This window comes from Prionailurus bengalensis, chromosome C2 (assembly GCF_016509475.1).
Source record: "Prionailurus bengalensis isolate Pbe53 chromosome C2, Fcat_Pben_1.1_paternal_pri, whole genome shotgun sequence".
NCBI classification, from domain to species: domain Eukaryota; kingdom Metazoa; phylum Chordata; class Mammalia; order Carnivora; family Felidae; genus Prionailurus; species Prionailurus bengalensis.
The window spans coordinates 84237904-84260140 of NC_057350.1; the positions used below are offsets into that span (position 1 = coordinate 84237904).

Here is a 22237-nt window from a genome sequence, read left to right on the forward strand (position 1 = left end):
GGTTAAGCGTCCGACTTCAGCCAGGTCACGATGTCGCGGTCCGTGAGTTCGAGCCCCGCGTCGGGCTCTGGGCTGATGGCTCAGAGCCTGGAGCCTGTTTCTGATTCTGTGTCTCCCTCTCTCTGCCCCTCCCCCGTTCATGCTCTGTCTCTCTCTGTCCCAAAAATAAATAAAAAATAAAAACGTTGAAAAAAAATTTAAAAATAAATAAAATTACTCATACTTTTCTTGAGAGGAATTGATAATTCAAATATCAATGTCCAGGTAGCATGATAAATTCACATATGAGCCTGGGAGGGGGTAAAAAAAAATCTTTGTATTTCTACTTATCTATTAGTTATTGAGAATCCTTACATCAAACTTTTAAATGACTGCTAAAATTCCCATTATAGACGAGAAAGCTGAAGCTCCTGGAGTTTAAGTAACATGTCCAAGTTCTGAGTTGGTGGATCTGGTTTTCAAATCTTCGTCCATCCCATGTCAAGATCAACATCTTTTCCATCTGTTCCCCTGCTTCCAGGATAGACACTAAATATCCAATAGTCTAGTCCTGGGGAGGGAATAAGCATAGCCAGAGGTGAGACAGAGTAATGGCCTTGGGGAGTTCTGTCCTATGATAAGGCAATTCGAGGCTCCCAGTTGGGAGACAAGCCATAGACAGGGGTTGAGCCTCTGGAGTGAGAGGTACTAGCAAGATCTCTTGTGTTACTGGAGGGCATTCGGGCCCCGGCTGGCCAGGCCTGGGTGTGGAGGCCAACTTCCAGGACAGAGGAAGGCTTAAATGAGAACTGAGAACTGAATGAGAAACCCTGTTTTGGGGTACTAGTAGTTGAGAAGGCCTGGGCAGGAGAAGGGTGCTACAATGCTCCCAGAAGACTCTCCAGCACTTTGAACCATTAAAGTAGTTCTTTGGGCCAATAAAGTAGTTCTAGATCCCACCAGCCTTGCCAGTAGGGCTCCTACTCTTCCTTCAGATCTGGGATTGCCTTAGGGACCACAGCTGGGTACAGCAGAGCAGGACACCTCAGTTCAGTAAGTACTAATTGAATGTCTGGTGTGTTCTGGGTGTTAGAGGAACACAGAACAATCATCCCAGGTCCTGACCTTAGGGACCTCGCTGTTCTGTGGGGGCAGATAGGTGTGAAGGGGGTCTGTTAAGGTCATGGTAGCACTCACATTCACACATCTCTCTTCCAGGGCCATGTTCTGCAATGATTTAAAGGAAAAGTATGAGAAGAGGATCATTATCAAAGGGGTTGATGCTGAGACCATGCACACTCTTCTGGACTACACATACACCAGCAAGGCGCTGATCACCAAGCAGAATGTGCAACGGGTCCTGGAAGCTGCTAACCTTTTCCAGGTGTGTGAAGAAATAGTCTCAGTGCTTTCCTCTGGAGCAGGGGAAAGCAGTGATTCCTCAGAGATCTGTCTGGACTGGCTCTCAGGCCTATACCTGGGACATACATACAACCATTCTCATACCCACACTTAGTTGGGCCTCTACTTACTTGAAAGTCAGAAGATGCTCCTTTGGAAGTTTCCTCAGAGGGGGTGAGATGTGGCATTGACTCCTTAATGCCATAAAGCCAGAGCAGCTTGGTGCCTGGAATCTATATGTATTTCCTGACTGCAGTAACTACAATTTGCAGAAGCCTAATTGGAGCCAGGGGTTCCAGTCACCACTTCATATTCATAACTTCGAATCCTTACTGGGAAGGAAGGGAAGGCAGTTTCTTCTCCCTATTTTACAGGTAGGAAGAGCAAGGCACAGAGAAGGGGGTTATTTGCACCCTGGGCCTTCTGCATCCAGGGGCTACATGCTTGCCACTAGACCCTACAGTCTCTCTGGGAGCAAGTGTCTAGACTTGGGGGGAATGCCTGACCTTGACTGGTCGGCACTTTGCGGTGGGTATGAAAGAAGAGCACTTTTCATGAGGGGTATTGCAGAAGATAAAAGACAACCCTGGGGATTAATTAAGTTTATTCATTTATTTTGAGAAAGAGAGAGAGCGCGCGCACACACACACACACACACACACACACACACACACCACACACACACACGTGGGAGAGGGGCAGAGAGAGAGGGAGAGAGAGAATCCCAAGCAGGCTTTGCACTGACAGTGCTGATGCAGGGCTCAAACTCACTAACCTCGAGATCATGACCTGAGCCAAAATCAAGAGTCTGATGCTTAACAAACCAAGCCACCCAGGTGTCCCTAGGATTAAGTTTTATTGTTTCCTTTTGACTACATTTGTTTCAATCTGACTACAAGTATATTTAGCTTCATTGACTAATTAGATCCATAGATTCTGTCAGTTGCATCCACAGTTATCATTGGGGCCCCATCCCAAGTTACTATCTTTGCCTAGGTCTAAAAGTACACCTTAAACTTGGTTTTGCCGGGTGAAGACAGAGATTGTCTCACTGAGGATGTTGAGATTTATTGACAAACAGAGTCTAGGGACAAACCAGGTCATTCCCAGGGACTGAGACAAACATCAGATCTTGTGCATGGTTTGGGACTTGGGGAGGTGGTATCCTTCTGAATCCTCAGTAGGTCAGTGGTTGAGGGGAAACAGGTGGGGAGTGAGGGGCCCAGAGTCAAGACCAGGGGCTATGGGATTTTTTTTGTTGAGACTGGAGCCTAGGCAGGATCTGTGGAGTCCAGCAAGGAAGGAAGAGTAGAAAGAGGGAGGAAAGTCAACTATAAAACAGCACTGATGAGTTACGAATAATTGCCAATTTTATTGTCTCAGCTTTCTCAGGGTATTGTAAAGATACAGAGCAAGTTACTTCCATCAGGACTGGTCATGCCTTCTGGTGATGTGTCCAAGTCAGTTACCACCCCCATATACAGCCCTCCCCCCTTTCGCTGTCCTTACCTGCTTATACCTTTAGCCTTACTAACCGGCAGGGAAATACTCCTCATTATGTGGAGTGAGGGACTCAGTAGCTCTATCATATTCCTTCCCTCCCCCACAACTGCTCCAACAATCTGACCTCAGCGAAATCCTTCCCAGGTCAGATAGGGCCTCTATCTAGTTCAGCTTTTACCTGGGGGCTAAAACAGAGCTTCATGTATTCTACAGTGGGTGTGTGGGTGTGGGTATATGTGCAAATCTTTATTTAGCCTCCTTGTTTTCAGTAAGATGTCCTCATGTGTCTTTCTCAGTTTCTGGTGTCCCTGAGTCCAGAACCTCTCTTGTGTGGTTTCTCCAGAGATAAATCTTTTCCAGCAGGAACAAAAAAATCTATCTTTTGTTCGGTTATAAGAGGTGGGGAGGAGTCCCAGGAGGCTTAAATTCTTCTTAAACCCACCCTTGTTATCAGCCCCATCTGCCCCGGCCTTGCTATTTCCCTGGGACTTTAATATTTCTGCTTTCTGGGGTTCTGAGGGACAAACTCCTTTGTAGGCACTTGGTCTGACCTCTCTTCTCTCAAAAAAATCACTCTCCAGTCTTCACATTCTGTGGTTTGGGGTTACTGATATCTCCTGGTTTCAGTGAGGATGGAGTTTGTGTTTCTGTTTCTTGTTCTCCTTTTCAGTTTTGGGTGATTTTTATAAAAACTCTTTAGATAGTAAAGACTGTTATCTTTTGTAATAATGTTGCAAATATTTTCCATTGGTTATTTGACTCATGATTTTTAGTAATGACTTTTTTTACATATAAAATTTTAAAATTCGTGTTTAGTCAGATCTATTGATCATCTCCTTGATGTTTTTTGCCTTCGTTGTATGTTTTTAGAAAGACCTTCCCTATTGCTTAATTATATACTTACTCACTTCTAATTTCTATTAGTTTTGTTATGTCCACAGCTTTGATATTTAAATCTTTAGTGTATCTGGAAATCATTCTGGCATAAAGTTTCTCCGTTGTCTTCATTGTCGTCGTCCTCCTCCTCTGCCTCCTTTCCCTCCTTCTCCTCCTTCTTCTCATTTTCTCTCAAGTTGTGAGCTTCAACGGAGATTTTGGTTTTAATGAGAGGTGGAAGGAAGAGGAAGACAGAGACAGGATAGAGATAGAGCACGTTCTGTTTATTATTGATTCCCCTATCCTGGTAATCCCTCACCTCAAAATTTTCCAAATCTCATTCACTTTCTAGGCAAAAAATAGTAAGTTCTCTCTGAGGCTGTTTTACTAATTTTCCTAATGAGTGTTAATTCTTATGAAAACAAGAGAAGAGTGCTCTAGGTGTCTGGTTAGAAAGTCTGTTGCTTCTGGATAACTTGCTTTGAAGACTCAGTGTAGAAAACTGGGGATATCTTCATTCCTGAAAACACCACAAAGGACAGAGATTTGTAGGTTGTTGAAATCACTTTGTGGTCTTAAAAAAAAAATATTCTTTTGAATGGATAAAACATACCCTTGTTCCAAATTCAGAAAAACAGAAGGGGAGACAGTGAAACATTTTGCTATCTTCACTTTTAGTAGTATCTTGCTGTCCTTTGTATTCTTTTTTTAAATTTTATTTATTTATTTGTTTTGAGAGAGAGAGCACGCGTGCATGCTCTTGTGTTGGGGGGGGAGGGGCAGAGAAAGAAGGAGAAAGGGAATCCCAAGCAGGTTCTATGCTGTTAGTGCAGAGCATGACACGGGGCTCGATCTCAGAAACCATGAGATCATGACCTGAGCCAAAATCAACAGTCAGATGCTCAACCAACTGAGCCACCCAGGCGCCCCTGTCCTTCATATTCTATGCACACCCCAGTGTATATGTGCATATATCATTCCCACTCTTTGCTTCCAGTTTTTAACACAAATATTGGTGCACTATACACTTTTTTTTTTTTTTGCATCTTGCTTTTTTTGGCTTCATAATATATTTTGGAGATTGTTATATATCAATATATACAGAGCCTTTTTGATGGCTGCATAATGTTGTTGGGATCTCCTCAGAAGTGAAACATGTTGAGTTATCTGTAATAGTCTCTTATAAGGCAGAATGGTGGATTAGAAAGAACATGGGTATTGGACTCAGACAGAACCTGGGTTTAAATCCCAGTTCAGTCATTTATTTGCTGTGTGCATGTGGACAAGTTACTTAGATTGTCTGAGTCTCACCTTTCTTATTTGTGAAATTAGGATGATTATAATACTTACCTTTCAGGGAGAGTTATTGTGAAAATTAAGTGAGATGCTATTTGTAAAATACCTAATACATAATAGATGCTGGGTAGAATTTTCTTCCCATCATTTGTCGTTAATTTTTACTTTACTTTGGATAATTTGTGCCTTGAATAAACTGACTGACATTGAGCTGTGAGGACATTTTCCTATGCTATACCCCAAGTTTTGCTTTTTCCTGGATTAGGATTTTAAGAGACCATGATTTAAAGTTTTGTTTCATCATGTTCATGTAACACTTGGTTAGTAGAATGAATTGGACTGGTGCTATATTTAATTGACTCAGAATTGTAGATGGAGAAAAGTGTGCCAGAGTTGGCATTTTATCTTATTATTTTAGAATGTGCACAGAAGCTGATACCACCTTTCTTGGATGGAAATCAATGGGAACCAGATGATCTTGGTGTTTTCTACCCCATCTGGTAGTAAAGGGTTTTAGCTGTTACACCGTCACTGTGCCTCAGCTGCCCCCTCCCTTTCTACTTCTCTTTTCAAGTTTCTTCCTGTTACCCGTTGATTCCTTCCATGCCAGAATTTCCTAGTCCAGAAAGAGATAATTTGATTGACCAAGCCAGTCACCGCTAATGCTGTTTGAAAAGACCTTTTCATGCAAAGCAACTTCATGAGTTGCTGGCCTCCTGAAGACTGATAACCCTGGGGTCAGCTACCATTACCACTGTCATTGGTCCAGTCAGCTGTGGCACAGGGTGGGACAGTTTCTTTTAGGAGGAAAGTTAGGGTGTGGCAGGTACTAAATGGACTGCCACGAGAGGAACTTTGCAGTCACTTAGCTGTGATTAATTAGCCAATTATGGGGAGAAATATATTTTCTCCAAGTAGTTTCTAGAAAGGTAAGAGTAAGAGAAGCACCTATGAGGAAAGGCCCAAGCGACCCTTCACAATGTGAGGCAGGGTTTTTGAGATGAATGTCATTCAGTGGGGGCTGCAGGGAACTTGCCTTATCTGGAACTTCAGGCTTATGAGTTCTAGATAAGCAAGGCAGTGAGAAACTGTAGAAACTGTAGGTGTGGGACAATGGCTATAAGAACTTGGTAAGATTTTTCGGTTGTGGAGAACTGCCATGTTAGTTTGGAGAACTTCATCATATTTGTTACTTTCATTTTTATTATTAAAAACTCATGAAAGAATAAGGGTTTGTGAGCCTATCTGCAGGATAGCAAAAGATGTGAGGTCAGGGAGACCATGCTTACCCTTCATTTAGTCTTGGGACAGAAGATGGCTAAGATAACAGAGCAGCTGGTTAGAAGGAGCTTGGAAGAGAAAGGGAAATCAGGCTGAGACCTGAGGGGTGATGTGAGGAAAGAAAGAGGGATGCCAGAGTGGTGGCCTGGTCATCTGGCCTGGGGCCGAGAAGACCCAGGTGGGGCCTCCATAACACCTCTGGGGCTGAGATCTGTATGGATGAGGTAGCCATGTAGTCAGTGGCTGACCCGGATGGCTGGGACGAGCTTCTTGGCTTACTCAATATCTGGATCATAATACATAAATATTTGTTGAATTGGTGAAGGCATGTGTCACTCTTGTCTATTACTAGCTGAATATGAGGACTGCCTCAGAAACTGCTCAACGCCCCATCAAAAATTGCCTGACCTCCTTTAAGAGGACACCAAGAAGCCCACTCCTGGCTTTTAGAAATGTTGTGGGCTGGTAGAGGAGGAAATATTCCACAGGTTCATACTAATAATTGCTTCATTTTTAAGCACCCACTAAGTGCCAGGCACCTAACAAAAGCAGGTCTCACTCATTACATTACGTCATTACAGATGAACTTGTGTTGTCATTGATAGGGACCCACAGACTGTGTCTACCCACCATCGGAATAGCCAGTGGATCCAGGCAAGAAAACCAGCCCAACTATTTCTTTGCTACTGTCTAGAGAAAATCAATCTGTTGACTGATGCATCCTCTCCCACACATTCCCTTTGTCAACCAATGTTGCTGTGTGGCCATTGTAGGTGATAAGAAATTGGGGTTACTCTCCTGGGTCCACAGGACAGTAATAGTTGTGCTTCCCAGAGCATTCACAATGTGGCAACTGTTTTGCCTACATGGTTTCATTTAAAATGAGGTATGTATTTTTACCCCCAGTTTTTAGTGATGTAAAAGATCAAGGTTTCATGGCTAATGAGAGAGGAGCCTGGATTTCACCCCTATCTGCTTATGCTAGCCTGTGTGTTCCCCACTACATACTGCGTGCGTCCCTCAGAGCAAGGCCTGGAGCAAGTCAGGATCCTGAAGGCAGCTGGGGCTGTTGGCATCCTCAGGGAGGGCTGCCAAGTGGAAAATTCTGGAAACCAGTGGGGCCCTGTAATTGTGTCAGCAGGTGAGACTGGCACAGCTGCCACCCCTCATGCCTGACTCCCTCTGGGGAAACCAAATGTCCCCATCTCAACAGTGAGCCTGCTGCTGTCCACACAGTGTCTCTTTAAACACATTTCTGTGTTTAATCTCAATGTTCACTCTTTTTTACTTTTAGGTATAACTTACGTTTAGTAAAATGCACACATCTTAAATGTACAGTTTTTGATTTTTTACACGTGTTTGCAGTCACGTAACCACCACCCAGATCAAGCTCCAGAACATCCTTGGCATCCCAGAATGCTCTCTTATGCCCTCCACAGGTAGTACCTCCCCAGGGAGAGCTATCACTCTGGCATCTGTCACCATACATTAGTTTTGCCTCTCTGAATTGCATATTGTTCTTGAGTTCTAATTAGTATAGAGGATCTAAATCTGACGCTACAAATGTAGGTGTGCAAAGATAAAAGCATGATTTAACCTATTATTTTTCTAACATTGAACTTAATCTGTTTCCTGAGCTTCCCATTCTATCAGTGATAGAAATTGTAGTCAACCTAATGATATCTCATTTCAGGAAAGCTTCATCAATTTAGCATCTGGTTTGCTTAAATGGTTCCAAGGGGGTGTTTACAGATTACCAGGACATTATAGAAAGAGGCATCTGGCCCAGGCTTACCATGGTTATTTGCATCATTGGTCTATGCTGGCACCTGCTGGAACATCTGTGTTCCCATTGGTCTCTCTCTGATCATTGACTCCTTCACCCGTGGCATCAGCTGGAAGTCCTCAGGCCCACCTGGTTCAGGCCCTCAGTCTTTGTGGGTCACTGTGCATTCTCTTTGTCCCGTTTGCAAGGCCTCCTCAGGTCTGCCAGTCCTCTCAGTGATTTCTTTGTCCCTCTCAGGAACACACAAGAAACTTCCATTTGCTTGCCTGTGCCAGTCTGGAACTATAGGGAATTTGGAGCAACTGCCATAGGTCCCCTTTGTCTAGAAACAACGCATTCCAGCTTCTCTTCTGCTTCTGCTATACTGGACTGCCGCTTTTCTGATTTCCTTTAGGAAGCCGAGGCACACATCCTTTTGCTCTCAGCTCCACAATCTCTAAGGAGCTTTTTGCTTTTCCTTTACTCTAGAGTTTGGCCTGGGTTGGGAGGCAGGGCATCATCTCAAGGACCCATACCTGCTTCTCACGTTATCGCTAGACTCTCCTCTTTTTTCTTGGCTCCGGAATCATTGTTGGAAAAGCTGGCTGCTACATTATCATCCATTCTCCTACGTCTGTTGCTTTGACATAAACTGTATGCCTAGACTCTTTGGTATTCTGGCTTTTCCAGTTCAAAGGGCCCAGTTATTACTACTAACTGGTGTTTCAAAACTAATTTTCTACTGTAGGTTCTGAAAGTGTATTTAGAAACTCAAAAATCAAAATTGTCTTCTTTTGTCTATCCTATCATTCTTTCCCTGGGTATTCAGCCCTAGTTGCTGCCCATGGGTGGTGAAATACAGGAAGTGGGATATGGGGTTTTTGTTGTAATGAAAATCCATGTTACTACCAGATTTTGACTTTTACTTCTACCTAATTTCTACAAATTACTAACTATTTACTACATTCAAGGTACTTTGGAAGAAACTATCGGGGAAATAAAGACAAAAATTATAAATATTGATCACATTTGTTTAGCAATTTATTGTATTCTTTCCCCTGCACGATCCATTCTGATGTTGACAATATTTCTGTGAGTGGGCTGGCCAGGTAATTCCTTCACAATGAGACTGCAAAGTGGGCTTTATTATTCTCAACACTTTCCAGACAAGGAATCTGTGGCTCAGAGAGAGTTCAGCTCATCAAAGAGTTGAAGCCATAATCAGAGGCCTAAACCCAAAACTTCTGACCCCTATAGCTGCCTCCCGCCACTACCCCCAAAGCCTCAAAAGCAAGGACTCCCACTGAGCTTTCAAACCACAGGGCAATCCAGCCAGACCCCAGGGCAGAGTATAGGGTAGAAAAACGTTCTGGCCCTGAAGGAGGTGGCATTGACTTGGACTTCATAGAATAGGTAGGATTTCAACACGTGGCAGCTGGGTTGGGGGAAAAGTATTTAGGCAGAAGCAAAGACTTAAGTTTCCACTTCCCTACCTGATACCTTACCTGTTGCAGCTGTCTGCTCATGGACCTGCTTCTCAGGACTTGGCTTTGCTTAGATGCCCTACTGCTTCTGTGCCCTAAATTTGCACGCGCGCGCGCGCACGTGCACACACACACACACACACACACACACCATATCCTGAGCATCAAACATATCCCAGACATAGTCATTCCATTTAATCCTCATAGTGGTGTCCCTTCTTGGCCTTCATCGTGTCCCTGGGCTGAGTCACTAAGCTCCAGCACTTGCCTCTTGACTCTTAGTATGGCCCATGTGGCTCCCTCATTGTGTGCTGCTGGCCTGTTGGGGGCCCCACTAGCTCCTCTGAAAATTCAGGGGCTGTCTGTTGCCTGAATCTTGACCAACCTTCCCACACCCTTTCCTTTCTCCCTGATCCCACTTCTGAGGTCAGTATACCTCTATAGTTGCCTCAGTGCCCCAGAACCTGCCCCACCTTAGTGAGTGGACCTTTTGCAGGTCTTAGCTCCCTTTCCTGCTCACCCCATATAGTTTCCAGGAACCAGCAGACCCCTCAGCCAAGTCTAGAGCAAGGACTGAAAGTTTGGAGCAGAGGACATCCTAGGAGTAGGGGGGCGGCGTATGCCCTTTGGTCTGAAGTAGATTATCATCTGAGAGAGGGGGAAAGGGGCAGGGATGGAAGATTAGGATCAGTGGCAATTTACAAATTTGAAGTATGAAGATCCTTCTTTCATATCAATACACACCCCATAGAAAAAGTTTTATTTTTTATGACTATTATCTGAGAAGAAAAATGGTGACAAAAAATATTTACTATGAATTCATAAACAGGGGTGCCTGGGTGGCTCAGTTGGTTAAGCATCTGACTTTGGCTCAGGTCATGATCTCACAGTTCAAGAGTTCAAGCCCTGTGTTGGGCTCTGCACTGACAGCTCAGAGCCTGGAGCCTGCTTTGGATTCTGTGTCTCCCTCTCTCTCTGCCCCTCCCCTGCTCATGCTCTCTTTCTCTCAAAAATAAACAAACATTAAAAAATTTTTTTTAAATAAATAAACTTAAAAAATGAATTGACACTTTCAAATAAATTTGAAGTTTTTAAATCTCATCAACAAATTATATGCTCTTCACATACGCTGATTTGTTGGGGCTTGAAGGTAAGAATACCAATGTCTTTATACACCCTTTGCAATAACTATAAGGTCACTTAGGGACTGTGGTCAATGGAATTATTGATTTGGGTCAAAATATGGCTTCAGTTTTTCTGGGGTGGATTTGAAGGCACCTCTAGGGAGATGTGGAATTACATTGGTTAAGTCTGTTAAGATCCCAGATTCTGGAGACCCTGAAGGGAAGCAGAGGAAGGACAGTGGAGATGGGGAGCAGGGCGTACATTCTCATTGAGACAGACACTTCTCATGGGAACTGCAGCTATGTCTCAAGTGGTTTCTTTGATTGTATTTTTAGTCCTTGTTCGAGGTCAGGTGCCTGACTGTAACCTTTTGCTCACATGTCCCCTCAAACAGGAAGTTGGCTGTCTGTTGCCATTATCTGTCATCGCTCAGCTTTAATAAACAAGTTCATGTGTCATTTGGACAGGCTGAGAATGAAAATTTACACTAGCATCTTAAATAATCTTGAATACGAAGAAATAATAAACACATATATTTTAAAGAAAACAATTTCTTGTTCCCATGACTCCCCTGCCCATCAGCAGTTTCTCAGCCATTGATTAGTATGCTGCTCTATACCCCTCATACTCAAAAGTATTTATTGAAGCATATTCTGAGGGGAATGTAGACAATTTGGAGATCACCACTACCCTTGTTCTCATAAGGCCTCTTCAGACTCTCCTTGAATTTTGTTAGCTCAACAATGTGACAGTTACAGAGGCAGTGTGATGCCCAATGAGAAGAGTGAGCTAGCCATGACCTTGAGCATCATCTGTACCACTTACTGTGTGGCCTTAGGCAACACACTCAACTCTTTGAATTCTCTATTTCTTCCTTTGTGCAAATGATCTGTGCTAATACCTACCTTATTATTACTTGTTAAATAAAGTATATTTGTTAAAAAATAAAATTTGTTCATTAAAAAAATGGGTGGGAAAGTGTCTAGCATAGGTCTTGGTACATACTAGGTATCTGAAAACTATTTTCCTCCCCTCTCTTCTTTCTGGCAGAGTTTGTGCTAGGGGCTATTAGAAATAAAAACACAAATATGACCCAGAACCTGCCCTTGGGATGCCTGACTGTTGTACAAAGGAGAAATGTAATTGGTGCTCCACAGAGGGTCAAGTGAGTCGCTCAGTGGAGCACAGAGGAGGCAGGGATTGATTCTGTGTTGGGCAACTGAAAAAGCCATGAAGCAGGAAGTGGCTTTTGAGAAAGAACTTCATGAATTGGCAGGATTTCTCCATTTCTTTTCCCTTCCCTTATCTTTCATTTTCCTTTCTTCTTAAGCACATATTGACCCAGAATTAAAAATGTCCAGAGGCAGAGAAGGCTTAAAACACAGTCAAGACTCTCTGTTCTTGTCGTCCTGGCTCTCCTTCTTGTGTTGGCTTTGTCCTCAGGTGCATGGATACTAGAGAGCAACTCACAGCATCTCCTGTAAACCCAATTTTCAGAAAACTGCCATAGGTGCAAACAGATGCTTGCACACTGTTGTAGGGGTTCACAGACTCTGGACCCCCTCCGTCAGTCCCAAACTTAACACTCCAAATGAAAAAAATAACCTGTGTGTAGATGAGGCGATGGCCATGGTACTCCTTCCCCCTTTTTTTTTTTTAAGTTTTATTTATTTATTTGCGGGGGTTGGGGGGGCAGAGAGAGAGAGAATCCCAAGCAGGAGAGGGAGAGAGAGAGAATCCTCTGTCGGGCTCTGCACTGTCAGTCGAACTCATGAACCGTGAGATCATGACCTGAGCCGAAATCAAGAGTCACTTAACCTACTGAACCACCCAGGCACCCCTCTTCCCCTTTTTTTGAAGTTAATTTAAAAGGGGCCTTCTCAGTTGAAATTGGGGTGAGCTATCCTGATTCCTTTTTTTTTTTTTTTTAATTTTTTTTAGCGTTTTTTATTTATTTTTGGGACAGAGAGAGACAGAGCATGAACAGGGGAGGGGCAGAGAGAGAGGGAGACACAGAATCGGAAACAGGCTCCAGGTTCTGAGCCATCAGCCCAGAGCCTGATGCAGGGCTCGAACTCACGGACCGCGAGATCGTGACCTGGCTGAAGTCGGACGCTTAACCGACTGCGCCACCCAGGCGCCCCCTGATTCCTTTCTTAAACAGTGAAGCTCTGGAGTCAAACTTGTCTGGGCAGGGAGAGCAGGATTTTAACAGAGTGATGAGAGAGGAAGCAGGTTCAGGCTGATGAAACAGCCTGAGCACAGAAAGGCTCTGTGACAGACAAGCTTAGGAATGTTTGGGGAAGGTGAATAGACAGGTCTGACTGTGGAGAGGTTCTATCAGGGAAAGTCCTGGTGACAGTGTACAGCTTGAGGGGTAAGAATAGGGCTGCCTTCACTTTCAAGCAGTGGAATCACCGAACTGTGTTATATAGCATTTATCACAGTTGTAATTTGACACGTGTGTGATTATTTGATTACTGTTTGCCTTCTCCACTCGTCTGTCAGGTCCAATGAGTACAGGCACTGTGTCTCTTTCTGCTCACCTCTGTTGTCCAATACTGACTGATGGCCTACTACATAACAGATGTTCAGTACACATTCTGGAAATTAACAAGTGGATGAATGGGGGAATGAATGGTGTCTGGCTGGGGAGGGACACTCTGGATCAATGTTTCTAACAAATGTGAGCTCCAGTACTTGGTTTGATTCTCCTTCATGGTTTCCTTCTTTGCTTATCAGTAGTCATGAAGCAGGGGTAGGAATTGGCACCTTGTGGGTCAAGCTTTCCTCCAGGCAGATCAGATTACTGGAGCTCTTGTTGGTGAATTGTGCAAATCATGGTTGGCATCTGCCAAGCCCTTGTCCTGTACACACACTGCTCGACCTGAGGAAGCTTGAAGTTGTCTTAAAACATGCATTTTTGGAATTAGATAAGACTGCTTCAAATTTTAGCTCTACCTCTTATTAGCTATAACTGTTTGAGGAAATCACCTCACTTCTCTGGATCTCCTTTCCTCATCTATAAACCAGGAAAGATAATAAATATCTACTTTATAGTATTGTGAGGGTTAAATTAGCTCAGTAATATAAAGGGGCTGGCACATCATAGGTGTTCTTTGTTTTATTTTTTACATTTTATTTTATTTTCTCATTGTGTCCTTGAAAATTGCAAGGAGTATTTCTTTTCTTTTTTCTGGTTTTAAAAGCAACTTCATGCTCAGTGTAGAACATTTGTTCTAAACAGCAAAGTCTAAAAGAAAAATTAGCAACTGCATTTGAGATAAACACGATTCGCATTTTGATGTGTTACCTTCAAGTGTTTTCGCCATTCATGAGAGACTTTATTGTAAAACAGATAATTCTGTCACATGGTGGACAATGCAAGGGAGGACATAAAGGTAAACAGTGAGAAGTAAGCCTTCCTCCGTACCCAGACCCCAGCCACCAGTTCCCCTCCTCAGAGACAACCACTGTTACCAGGTTCTTAGGTGGCCTCCTAGAGACAGTTTACATATTTAGAAAATCCGTTTTATTTTCATACCATCTTATTCTTATGCAAACACTGGAATAGTGTATGTGCTATTTACACTAGAGGCTGTCACAAAAGTGAGTTCCCTTTTAGCGCTCATAGATATCTCTGTGGGCAGGGCCACATACGGCTCTGGTGACAGGTTCTGAGGGCTCAACAAGGCTTGGTCTCAGATGTATATTTTTACTCTTTGAACTGAAAATCTGCAGACAACTCAACAGGTGTTAGAGTTCTCAGTCTCAACCGTTTCTACAGTTGCTCATGCGAGGAGTAGATCTGCAGGCCATGGCTGGAGCCAGCTGACAGGGCAGTCTGAGGTAGAATTAAAGCTACTCCAACATTTCATTGACCCTCAGTCAATTTTCTTAAAGTTTATTTATTGATTTTGAGAGAGAGAAAGCGGGGAGGGGGGGGAGGAGGGGCGAAGAGAGGGAGAGAGAGAATCCCAAGCAGGCTTCATGCTGTCAGTGCAGAGCCTGATGCAGGGCTCGATCTCACAAATCTGTGAGATCATGACCTGAGCCAAAATCAAGAGTTGGACACTTACCCAACTGAGCCACCCAGGCGCCCCTGACCCTCGGTCAATGTTTTCTAAACTGACAATTGGAACGAGAGTTCTGACATGGAAAGGTAATATGTTGCAATTGGGATTGATCCAAAAATCAGGGATGTGTGCCCCCTAGAATGCACTGGACTGAAGACCAAAGCCCAATCATTATAAGACCAGTCCTGCCCCTGCCCCCACCCTTCAGGCCCCACAACTCTGCTACCCTCAGCTCCTGTCACTGGAGCCTCTTCTCTGCAGGCTACATCCATCCCAGTGCAGGTCTGTCCCATTCATACTGTCACTGGGCCCTGCCTTCAAATTGGCCCTCCCTGCCAGGTCCTCTCCACTCAGCCTCCCTCTTTCCCTGTTAATTCATCAACACAAGAACACTGAGACCTTGACTCTCCATGGAGCCCAGTGGATATGGAGTGGGGATAGGAAGTTGAATGTGTTTAAAGCTAAGCTCCAGAGAACAGTGAGTAAGAATGGACTGATACATTTGAATATCGTATACTTGAAACTAATGTAACACTGTATGTTAATTATATTGGAATTAAAATTAAAAATGAAAAAAAGAATGAACTGATGCATTTGAGACACCTCATCTGGAAAATGAATATTAAGTAATATAATGGATATGGCAGTGCTTTGTAAAGTGTTAAGTGCTATATAAACATAAGGGACTCATATTTTTTTTAAGTTTTTTAAATTTATCTTGAGAGAGAGAGATAGAGAGTGAGCAGGGGAGGGGCAGAGAGAGAGGGGAGAGAGAGAATCCCAAGTAGGCTCCACGCTATCAGCACAGAGCCTGACGTGGGGCTCGAACTCACAAACAGTGAGATCATTTCCTGAGTTGAAACCAAGAAGGGACTCATATTTTCATGAGGATGATGATCGTTTAAAACTAAGACACGTAAACCAACAATTTTACAAATGAACTTTTAAATTACAGAAGTGCTACTTCATTTTAGAGGATTTATAAAGTATGTAAAAAAAAAGGAAGAGAAATTCTCAGAGTCTTATTAGAGAGTGTAGTACCTTGTATTATTTATACAGTATATTCCCTTTCTATCCTTATGGGACTGTTTCTGTGGGAGGATTATTTTTTCCTTGACAACAGATTTTGCCACGTGACTTACTCTGGCTGGTTAGGTGTGAGTGGAAATGGCATGTGCAACTTCTGAGCTAAAATTTTAAGAGCCTTTCGGTAGCTCTGCTGTCTTTTTTCTCCTTCTGTCATAACACTGGTATATAACTCAGTCAAGGGCTTTTCAGTCATCTTGGAATGAAGACCCCTGTAGGACATATAATGTGAGTGAGAGATAATCATTTATTCTTGTCAGCATCTGAGATTTGGGGGTTGTTTGTTACTGTAGCAAAAATTATCCTAAGATACCTGATATCCTGAGATATCATACCTGTTAATATTTTGGTGTACACACTTCAGCCTTTATTTTTATGCCTGTGTCCCATATTTTCAATAAAAAGTGGATTATAACATACCTATGGTTTTGTGAAGTGCTTTTCTCATTTCAGCTGCAAATGTTTTAGTATATATTTCTAAAAGACAAGGATTCTTCTTTACACATAATCACAATACCATTACCACACTTAAAATGAATAATAACCTGAATTAAGGATCCCAATAAAGTCCATACTTTGCACTAGCTTGATGTGTCTCTTACATCTCTGTGCGTTTTCAGGTTCCTCCTCTCCGTCTCTCTCTCTCAGCCTTGTGATGTATTTGTTGAAGAAATTGAACTGGCTGTTCCGTAAAGTTTCTCACAGTCTGGATTTTGCTGATGGTATATTCCCATGGCATCATTTAACATGTTCCTCTTTCTGCTGCATTTCCTGTAAATTGCTGATTAAATCTAGAAGCTTGATCAGGTTCAGTGAACAGATTTTTAAACTCAGTACATTATGAACATTTTCTATGTCATTTAATATTCTTGTACATACTTTATTAATGACTACAGGGCTGTTGAAAACAAGAATGTACTATCATTTCTTTAGCTATAGTCCCCTATTGTCAGTCATTGGGATTGTTCTAATTTTTTGTTGCTACACACAACTCCCTGATAAACCTCCTTGGGGACTAATGGTTTTCTGGCCTGATTTGCCTCCCTTCTGTTCTCTTAGTTCCTGCGGATGGTGGATGCCTGTGCTAGCTTCCTAACAGAAGCCTTGAATCCAGAAAACTGTGTTGGAATACTGAGGCTGGCAGATACACACTCCTTGGACAGCCTGAAAAAGCAGGTGCAGAATTACATCATCCAAAACTTTGTGCAGATTCTGAACTCTGAGGAGTTCCTAGAGCTTCCCGTGGACACTCTGTACCACATCTTGAAGAGTGATGAGCTGTATGTAACAGAGGAGGCTCAGGTGTTTGAGACTGTGATGAGTTGGGTCCGACACAAACAGGCAGAACGACTCTGCTTGCTCCCCTACCTCCTTGAGAATGTGCGCTTGCCACTGCTGGACCCGTGGTACTTTGTGGAGACGGTGGAGGCAGATCCTCTCATCAGACAGTGCCCGGAGGTCTTCCCGCTGCTTCAGGAAGCCAGGATGTACCACCTTTCAGGCAATGAGGTGAGCTGACGATGAGCGACACTAGCTAACCAGTGAGGTAAAGGAGTCTGCGGGCCTCACAGAAATATAGGTGAGGCTGGCTTACAGAACCTTACTTCACGGTGAAGACAATTGCCACACCGTCTACCGTTTGAATCAGGCAGTTCCAGATGCCCTGGATTTCTGATCTGTGAAATGGGGATGATACCGCATCATAAACAGCTACTGAGAGGATTGAGTGAGATAGGAAATTGCTCAGCACCATGCCCAGCACATCCTTCCTCTACCCAGGGCTTAAGGGTAGAGGTTGGTGGGGGTGACGTACACAGGACAGAATGCGCCCTGTTCAGTCACCATTCCACAGGAGCACAGCTTTCCTAGTTTGCCCGCTCTGGGAACTGCGAGTCTCTTGGATATCCTGTGAATGTTACCTTGGTTCAGACTGTCGTTGTTTCCTTTCCGAATTTCCAAAAATTCCTCAAAACTCACCTTCCTGCCCTCAGTCTGACCTCCCTCCAATTCATTCACCAGCTGGATAATCTAAAACTCAAGCCTCATCATTGTGTTCTTGGGCTTACCCTCTTCGTGGCTCCCCGTGACTCCCAGGATCAAGCCCACACACTTCCTGCCTGAGCTCCTGTTGCAGGGAGTATGGCCGGAGTCGCAAAAGAGGAGTCCGAAAACAAAATGCAGTTAAGTGAAGTTCCTCATACTCGAGTCGGAATGAGGCCCCGACTCCAGAATGAAGCTTCTTTTTATTAGGATAATTGCTAAAGACTACGTGCATAAAGTCAGCTAAGTAAGTGTGTTAATCAGGCTAATGGTTTAGCTTTTTTCAAGGTTGAATTTTGAGTTAATTGGTTTCTATACCACTAGGAAGGGTCAGGTGTGAAGGACGATCTGGCCCTGGGCAAATGGCTCTAGGTGTTCCTTAGGAGCCGCAGTCGCATTCAGCTGTGTAAACGTGTCCTAAGCCCTTGCACCTTCTCCAGCCCTTCCCTTTTGAAGTCTCCTCCCTTGAGCCTTCCCTCCTGCATCTCCCACATCTCCCAGAGCCTGGCCCTACACTCTTCACCTCCTGCCCACTTCTCTAGCTCCATCTCCAACCTCTCCCTTCTGCTACACCCTAATGCTCTGCTTCCAATTCCCCAAAGTGGACGTGCCTTTTCACCCTCTATTGCAGGAGAATGAGGTGCTGTTCAAATGCCTTTTCCTCTCTCCATCTAATTAACTTTTACTCTGGCTTCAAAAAGTTAAAGCATCATCTTCTTCAGAGACCTCTCTCTTCTCATAGTCCCTGGTGCATTGCTCTATCGTAGCATCAACCACTGCATGGTAACCATTGTGTTCCTCATCTGTAAATATCTCTATACTGGGAGCTTGTAATGGTAGGAAATATATCTTATGGGACTTTTCATCTCCAGACCTTAGGAGAATCCCTGGTGTAGAGTAAGTGATTGGTAAATGTTTGTTGAATGAAGAAATGAGTACCAAGATGATGAATACATGTATCATTTGGATGTTCCTGGTTCTGCTTAACAAATTTCTGAAGAAATGTTTTATTTAAATATTTATAAAGGCAAAAATAGGCTTAGTGGAGAGGAACAAAACTATCAGGAAATAATACTATAGGGATAGTGTATTTAAAGCTTATATACATGAACACACACACACACACACACACACACACACACACAGACATATATACCACTGTCCAGTAGATCTGGGATAGGCTACCAAAACTTCATTAGGCCATGGATAGAAATCCTAGCCACAGGTGGTTTAGAAATTGTCTTTCTGAGGCCCCTAGGTGCCTCCTTCTTTTCCTGTGTGTCCTCTTCTCATTCTTTGTTGCCCTCAGATCTGCTGTCACTGGTTCACTCTGCAAATATATCCTTAAATGTTTGGCAGAATTTACCAGTGATACTATCAGAACCAGGAGTTTTCTTTGTGAGGTTTTTAGCTATAAACTGTATTTCTTTAGTAGATATAGGGTTATCTATTTCTTCCAGAATGAGCTTTGGTAGTTTGTGTCTTTCAAAGAAGTTGTGGAATTTATTGCCATAAAGTTGCTCACGGTATTCCTTTATTATCCTTCTAATAACTATAGAATCCATAGTGCTGTCACATCTCTCATTCTAGATATTGGTAATTTGTGTCTCCTCTTTTTTTTTTTTCCCCCTGATCAGTCTGGTTAGAGGCTTATCAATTTTATCAAAGAAACAGCTTCTGGTTTCATTTGTTTTTATAGTTTATTTCGCTTATTTGTACTCCGATCTTGATTATTTTCTTTCTCTGCTTGCTTTGGGTTTGATTTTCTTTGATTAAAAAAATTTTTTTTAATGTTTATTTATTTTTGAGACACAGACAGAGTGTGAGTGGGGGAGGGGCAGAGACACACATACACACACACACACACACACACACACACACAGATCTGAAGCAGGCTCCAGGCTCTGAGCTGTCAGCACAGAGCCCGACGTGGGGCTTGAACCCATGAACCATGAGATCACGGCTTGAGCTGAAGTCTGGCACTTAACCTACTGAGCCACCCAGGCACCCCTAATTTTCTTTGATTTTTTTTTAAGTGGGAGCTGAAGTCCTTGATTTGAGAACTTTCTTTTTTTTTTTCTAGTATTGCCAGCAGTGCTATAAATTTCCCCCTAAGTACCACTTTAACAGCATCCCATATATTTTAATAAGCTTTATATGTATGTATGTATGTATGTATGTTTGTATGTATGTATATATTTAGTTATTGTAAATAAGTCCTAAACACCAGCTATTTGCCAGATATGGCCCTGGGCACTACAAAAACAGTTTCTGCCTTATGAAATTGATGGTCTGTCAGCCAAGACAGGAAGCAGATGAACAGTGATGAGTACACAGAGGTAGGAGTCTAGGCAACCATATGGGCCCTGCCCTATGCTGGATATGTGGGTCACTGGCAGATGGCTCAGCACCGGGCATTAAAGCTCTCATAAAATTGCAGACTGTGTCAGTCTCTGCAGCTGCTCTCAGTTCAGGGTCTTGATCAACTACACTTCCAGTATTCTAGCTATTTTTATTTCTGCTTCCTGTTTCCTAAGTCCCTGAAATGCAGGTGATAAAGGTTTTCCTCTTCTATAAAATATCTGTACTATGCCTTCTGCAAAATTGCTGCTCTGAAATATGTGCTCTCACTTCGGTGTTTGCAGCGTGGGGGAGAGTGGGAGACAGAAATCTTCTCCAGACAGAAATCTTCTGGAGACAGAATCTTCCAGATTCACCAGAAATCTTCTATCTGGAAGAGTTTCCAGTGGCAGGAACTTGGGCTTGCGTTTAGGTAGATCTGAGTTTTAATCTTGACTGTACAATTTACTGACAGTGTGACCTTGGGTAAGCTACTTAGCTGCTTTAAAGCTCTGTCCTGCCCTGTAACGTGGAGACAATGATGTCTACCAACTGATACCAGTTGTTCTGAGAATTAAGTAAGGTAATGAACGTGATGTGGTTAGCAGCATCTGGCTCATGGTGTAAGACCCCACGAATGAAGACTGTTCTCGTTCTTCTGCAGTTCCTTTATGGTGCTCTGTCTCCCGCAACCAAGCATTTTCCTTCTCTGAAGCTAACATTTCTCTTTTCACTGTGTCCTAGGGTTGCTGATTTATTGTCCTAAAACCTCCCCAGGGCACTTTCTCATTCCCATGTTACAGTCTTGGTAGCTGAACCAACCAAACACAGTGATCTTCGAATCAGGGTCTCATTGCCAGTTGATTCCCTGAAACTCCCGTCTGTTTGCTGCCTGAATGATCTTGGGTTTACTCCTCAGAATAGTAGTGAAAGCCTGGAGGCTAGTCTCTGAACACACTTCTCCCCTTAACCTTCCTTTTCCAAACTTGAACCCTTCTTGCTCTATCATTATCTCTCCCTTTTAACCTTGTTCCTCCCCTAAGCTCGTGGAGGTGGCAGCGGTGGGATATTTTAGAACCCTAAAAGCAGATGTCAATCCACATTTGATTTAGGGGTGGTAGCCAGTACCTTCACTGAGAGAAGTCTTTTGGGGCAGAGAAAGTTTCTCCTGTATTTAATTACCTCCTAAATTTCCTGCGACCACCTTGATCTGTACCAAAGACTGCTCTGACCTGTGTGGTGTCATTCATTCCTGAAGACAGAGGGGGCAAAGGCTCAGCCTTGAGGACAGCTTTGTTGAAGCAATATGATCACTTCTGTTGGTCCTCTAGTACAGGCCCTGTTAATGAGTAGTCAGTAAGGTGAAACTGCCTGTTCTATTGGAAAAATTCTTTAATGTTTATTTTTTGAGGGAGGGAGGGAGGGGGGGAGAGAGAGAGAGAGAGAGAGAGAGAGAGAAAACAGGGGGGAGGGGCAAAGAGAGAGAGGGAGACACAGAGTCTGAAGCAGGCTCCAGGCTCTGAGCTGTCAACCCGACAGGGGTCTCAAACCCACGATCCACAATGTTTAATGTTTATTTTTTGAGGGAGGGAGGGAGAGAGAGGGAGAGAGAGAACAGGGGGGAGGGGCAAGGAGAGAGAGGGAGACACAGAGTCCGAAGCAGGCTCCAGGCTCTGAGCTGTCAGCACAGAGCTCAACATGGGGCTCGAACTCACCGGCTGTGGGATCATGACCTGAGCCGAAGTCGGACGCTTAAGGGACGGAGACACCCAAGTTGCCCCTGCCTGTTCTGTTTTTAACAATCTGAAAATAAACTGGTTAGGCCTGATTGTTGCATGCGATTCTTTGGCAAACACTTCTGTGTGTCTGCAACAAAGTTGCACGTCTCTGACTTCAGACAGGCATGTCTCATGCCTTTGGAGTTAATATTTTGCCAAATGTAGCTGTGTTTACAGTTTGATAATAGTGCCACCACTGAGGAGTCC

General features: G+C 43.5%; 1 protein-coding gene across 1 annotated transcript in view; it reads left to right on the forward strand.

Annotated features, from left to right (window-relative positions):
* KLHL6 (kelch like family member 6) overlaps positions 1-22237 on the forward strand; it is a 57708-nt gene that overhangs the window by 20675 nt on the left and 14796 nt on the right. The window contains exons 2-3 of the mRNA XM_043594794.1: positions 1198-1363; positions 16932-17381. Coding sequence (XP_043450729.1) covers positions 1198-1363; positions 16932-17381 — 616 coding nt within the window. The remainder of the gene's footprint in view (positions 1-1197; positions 1364-16931; positions 17382-22237) is intronic.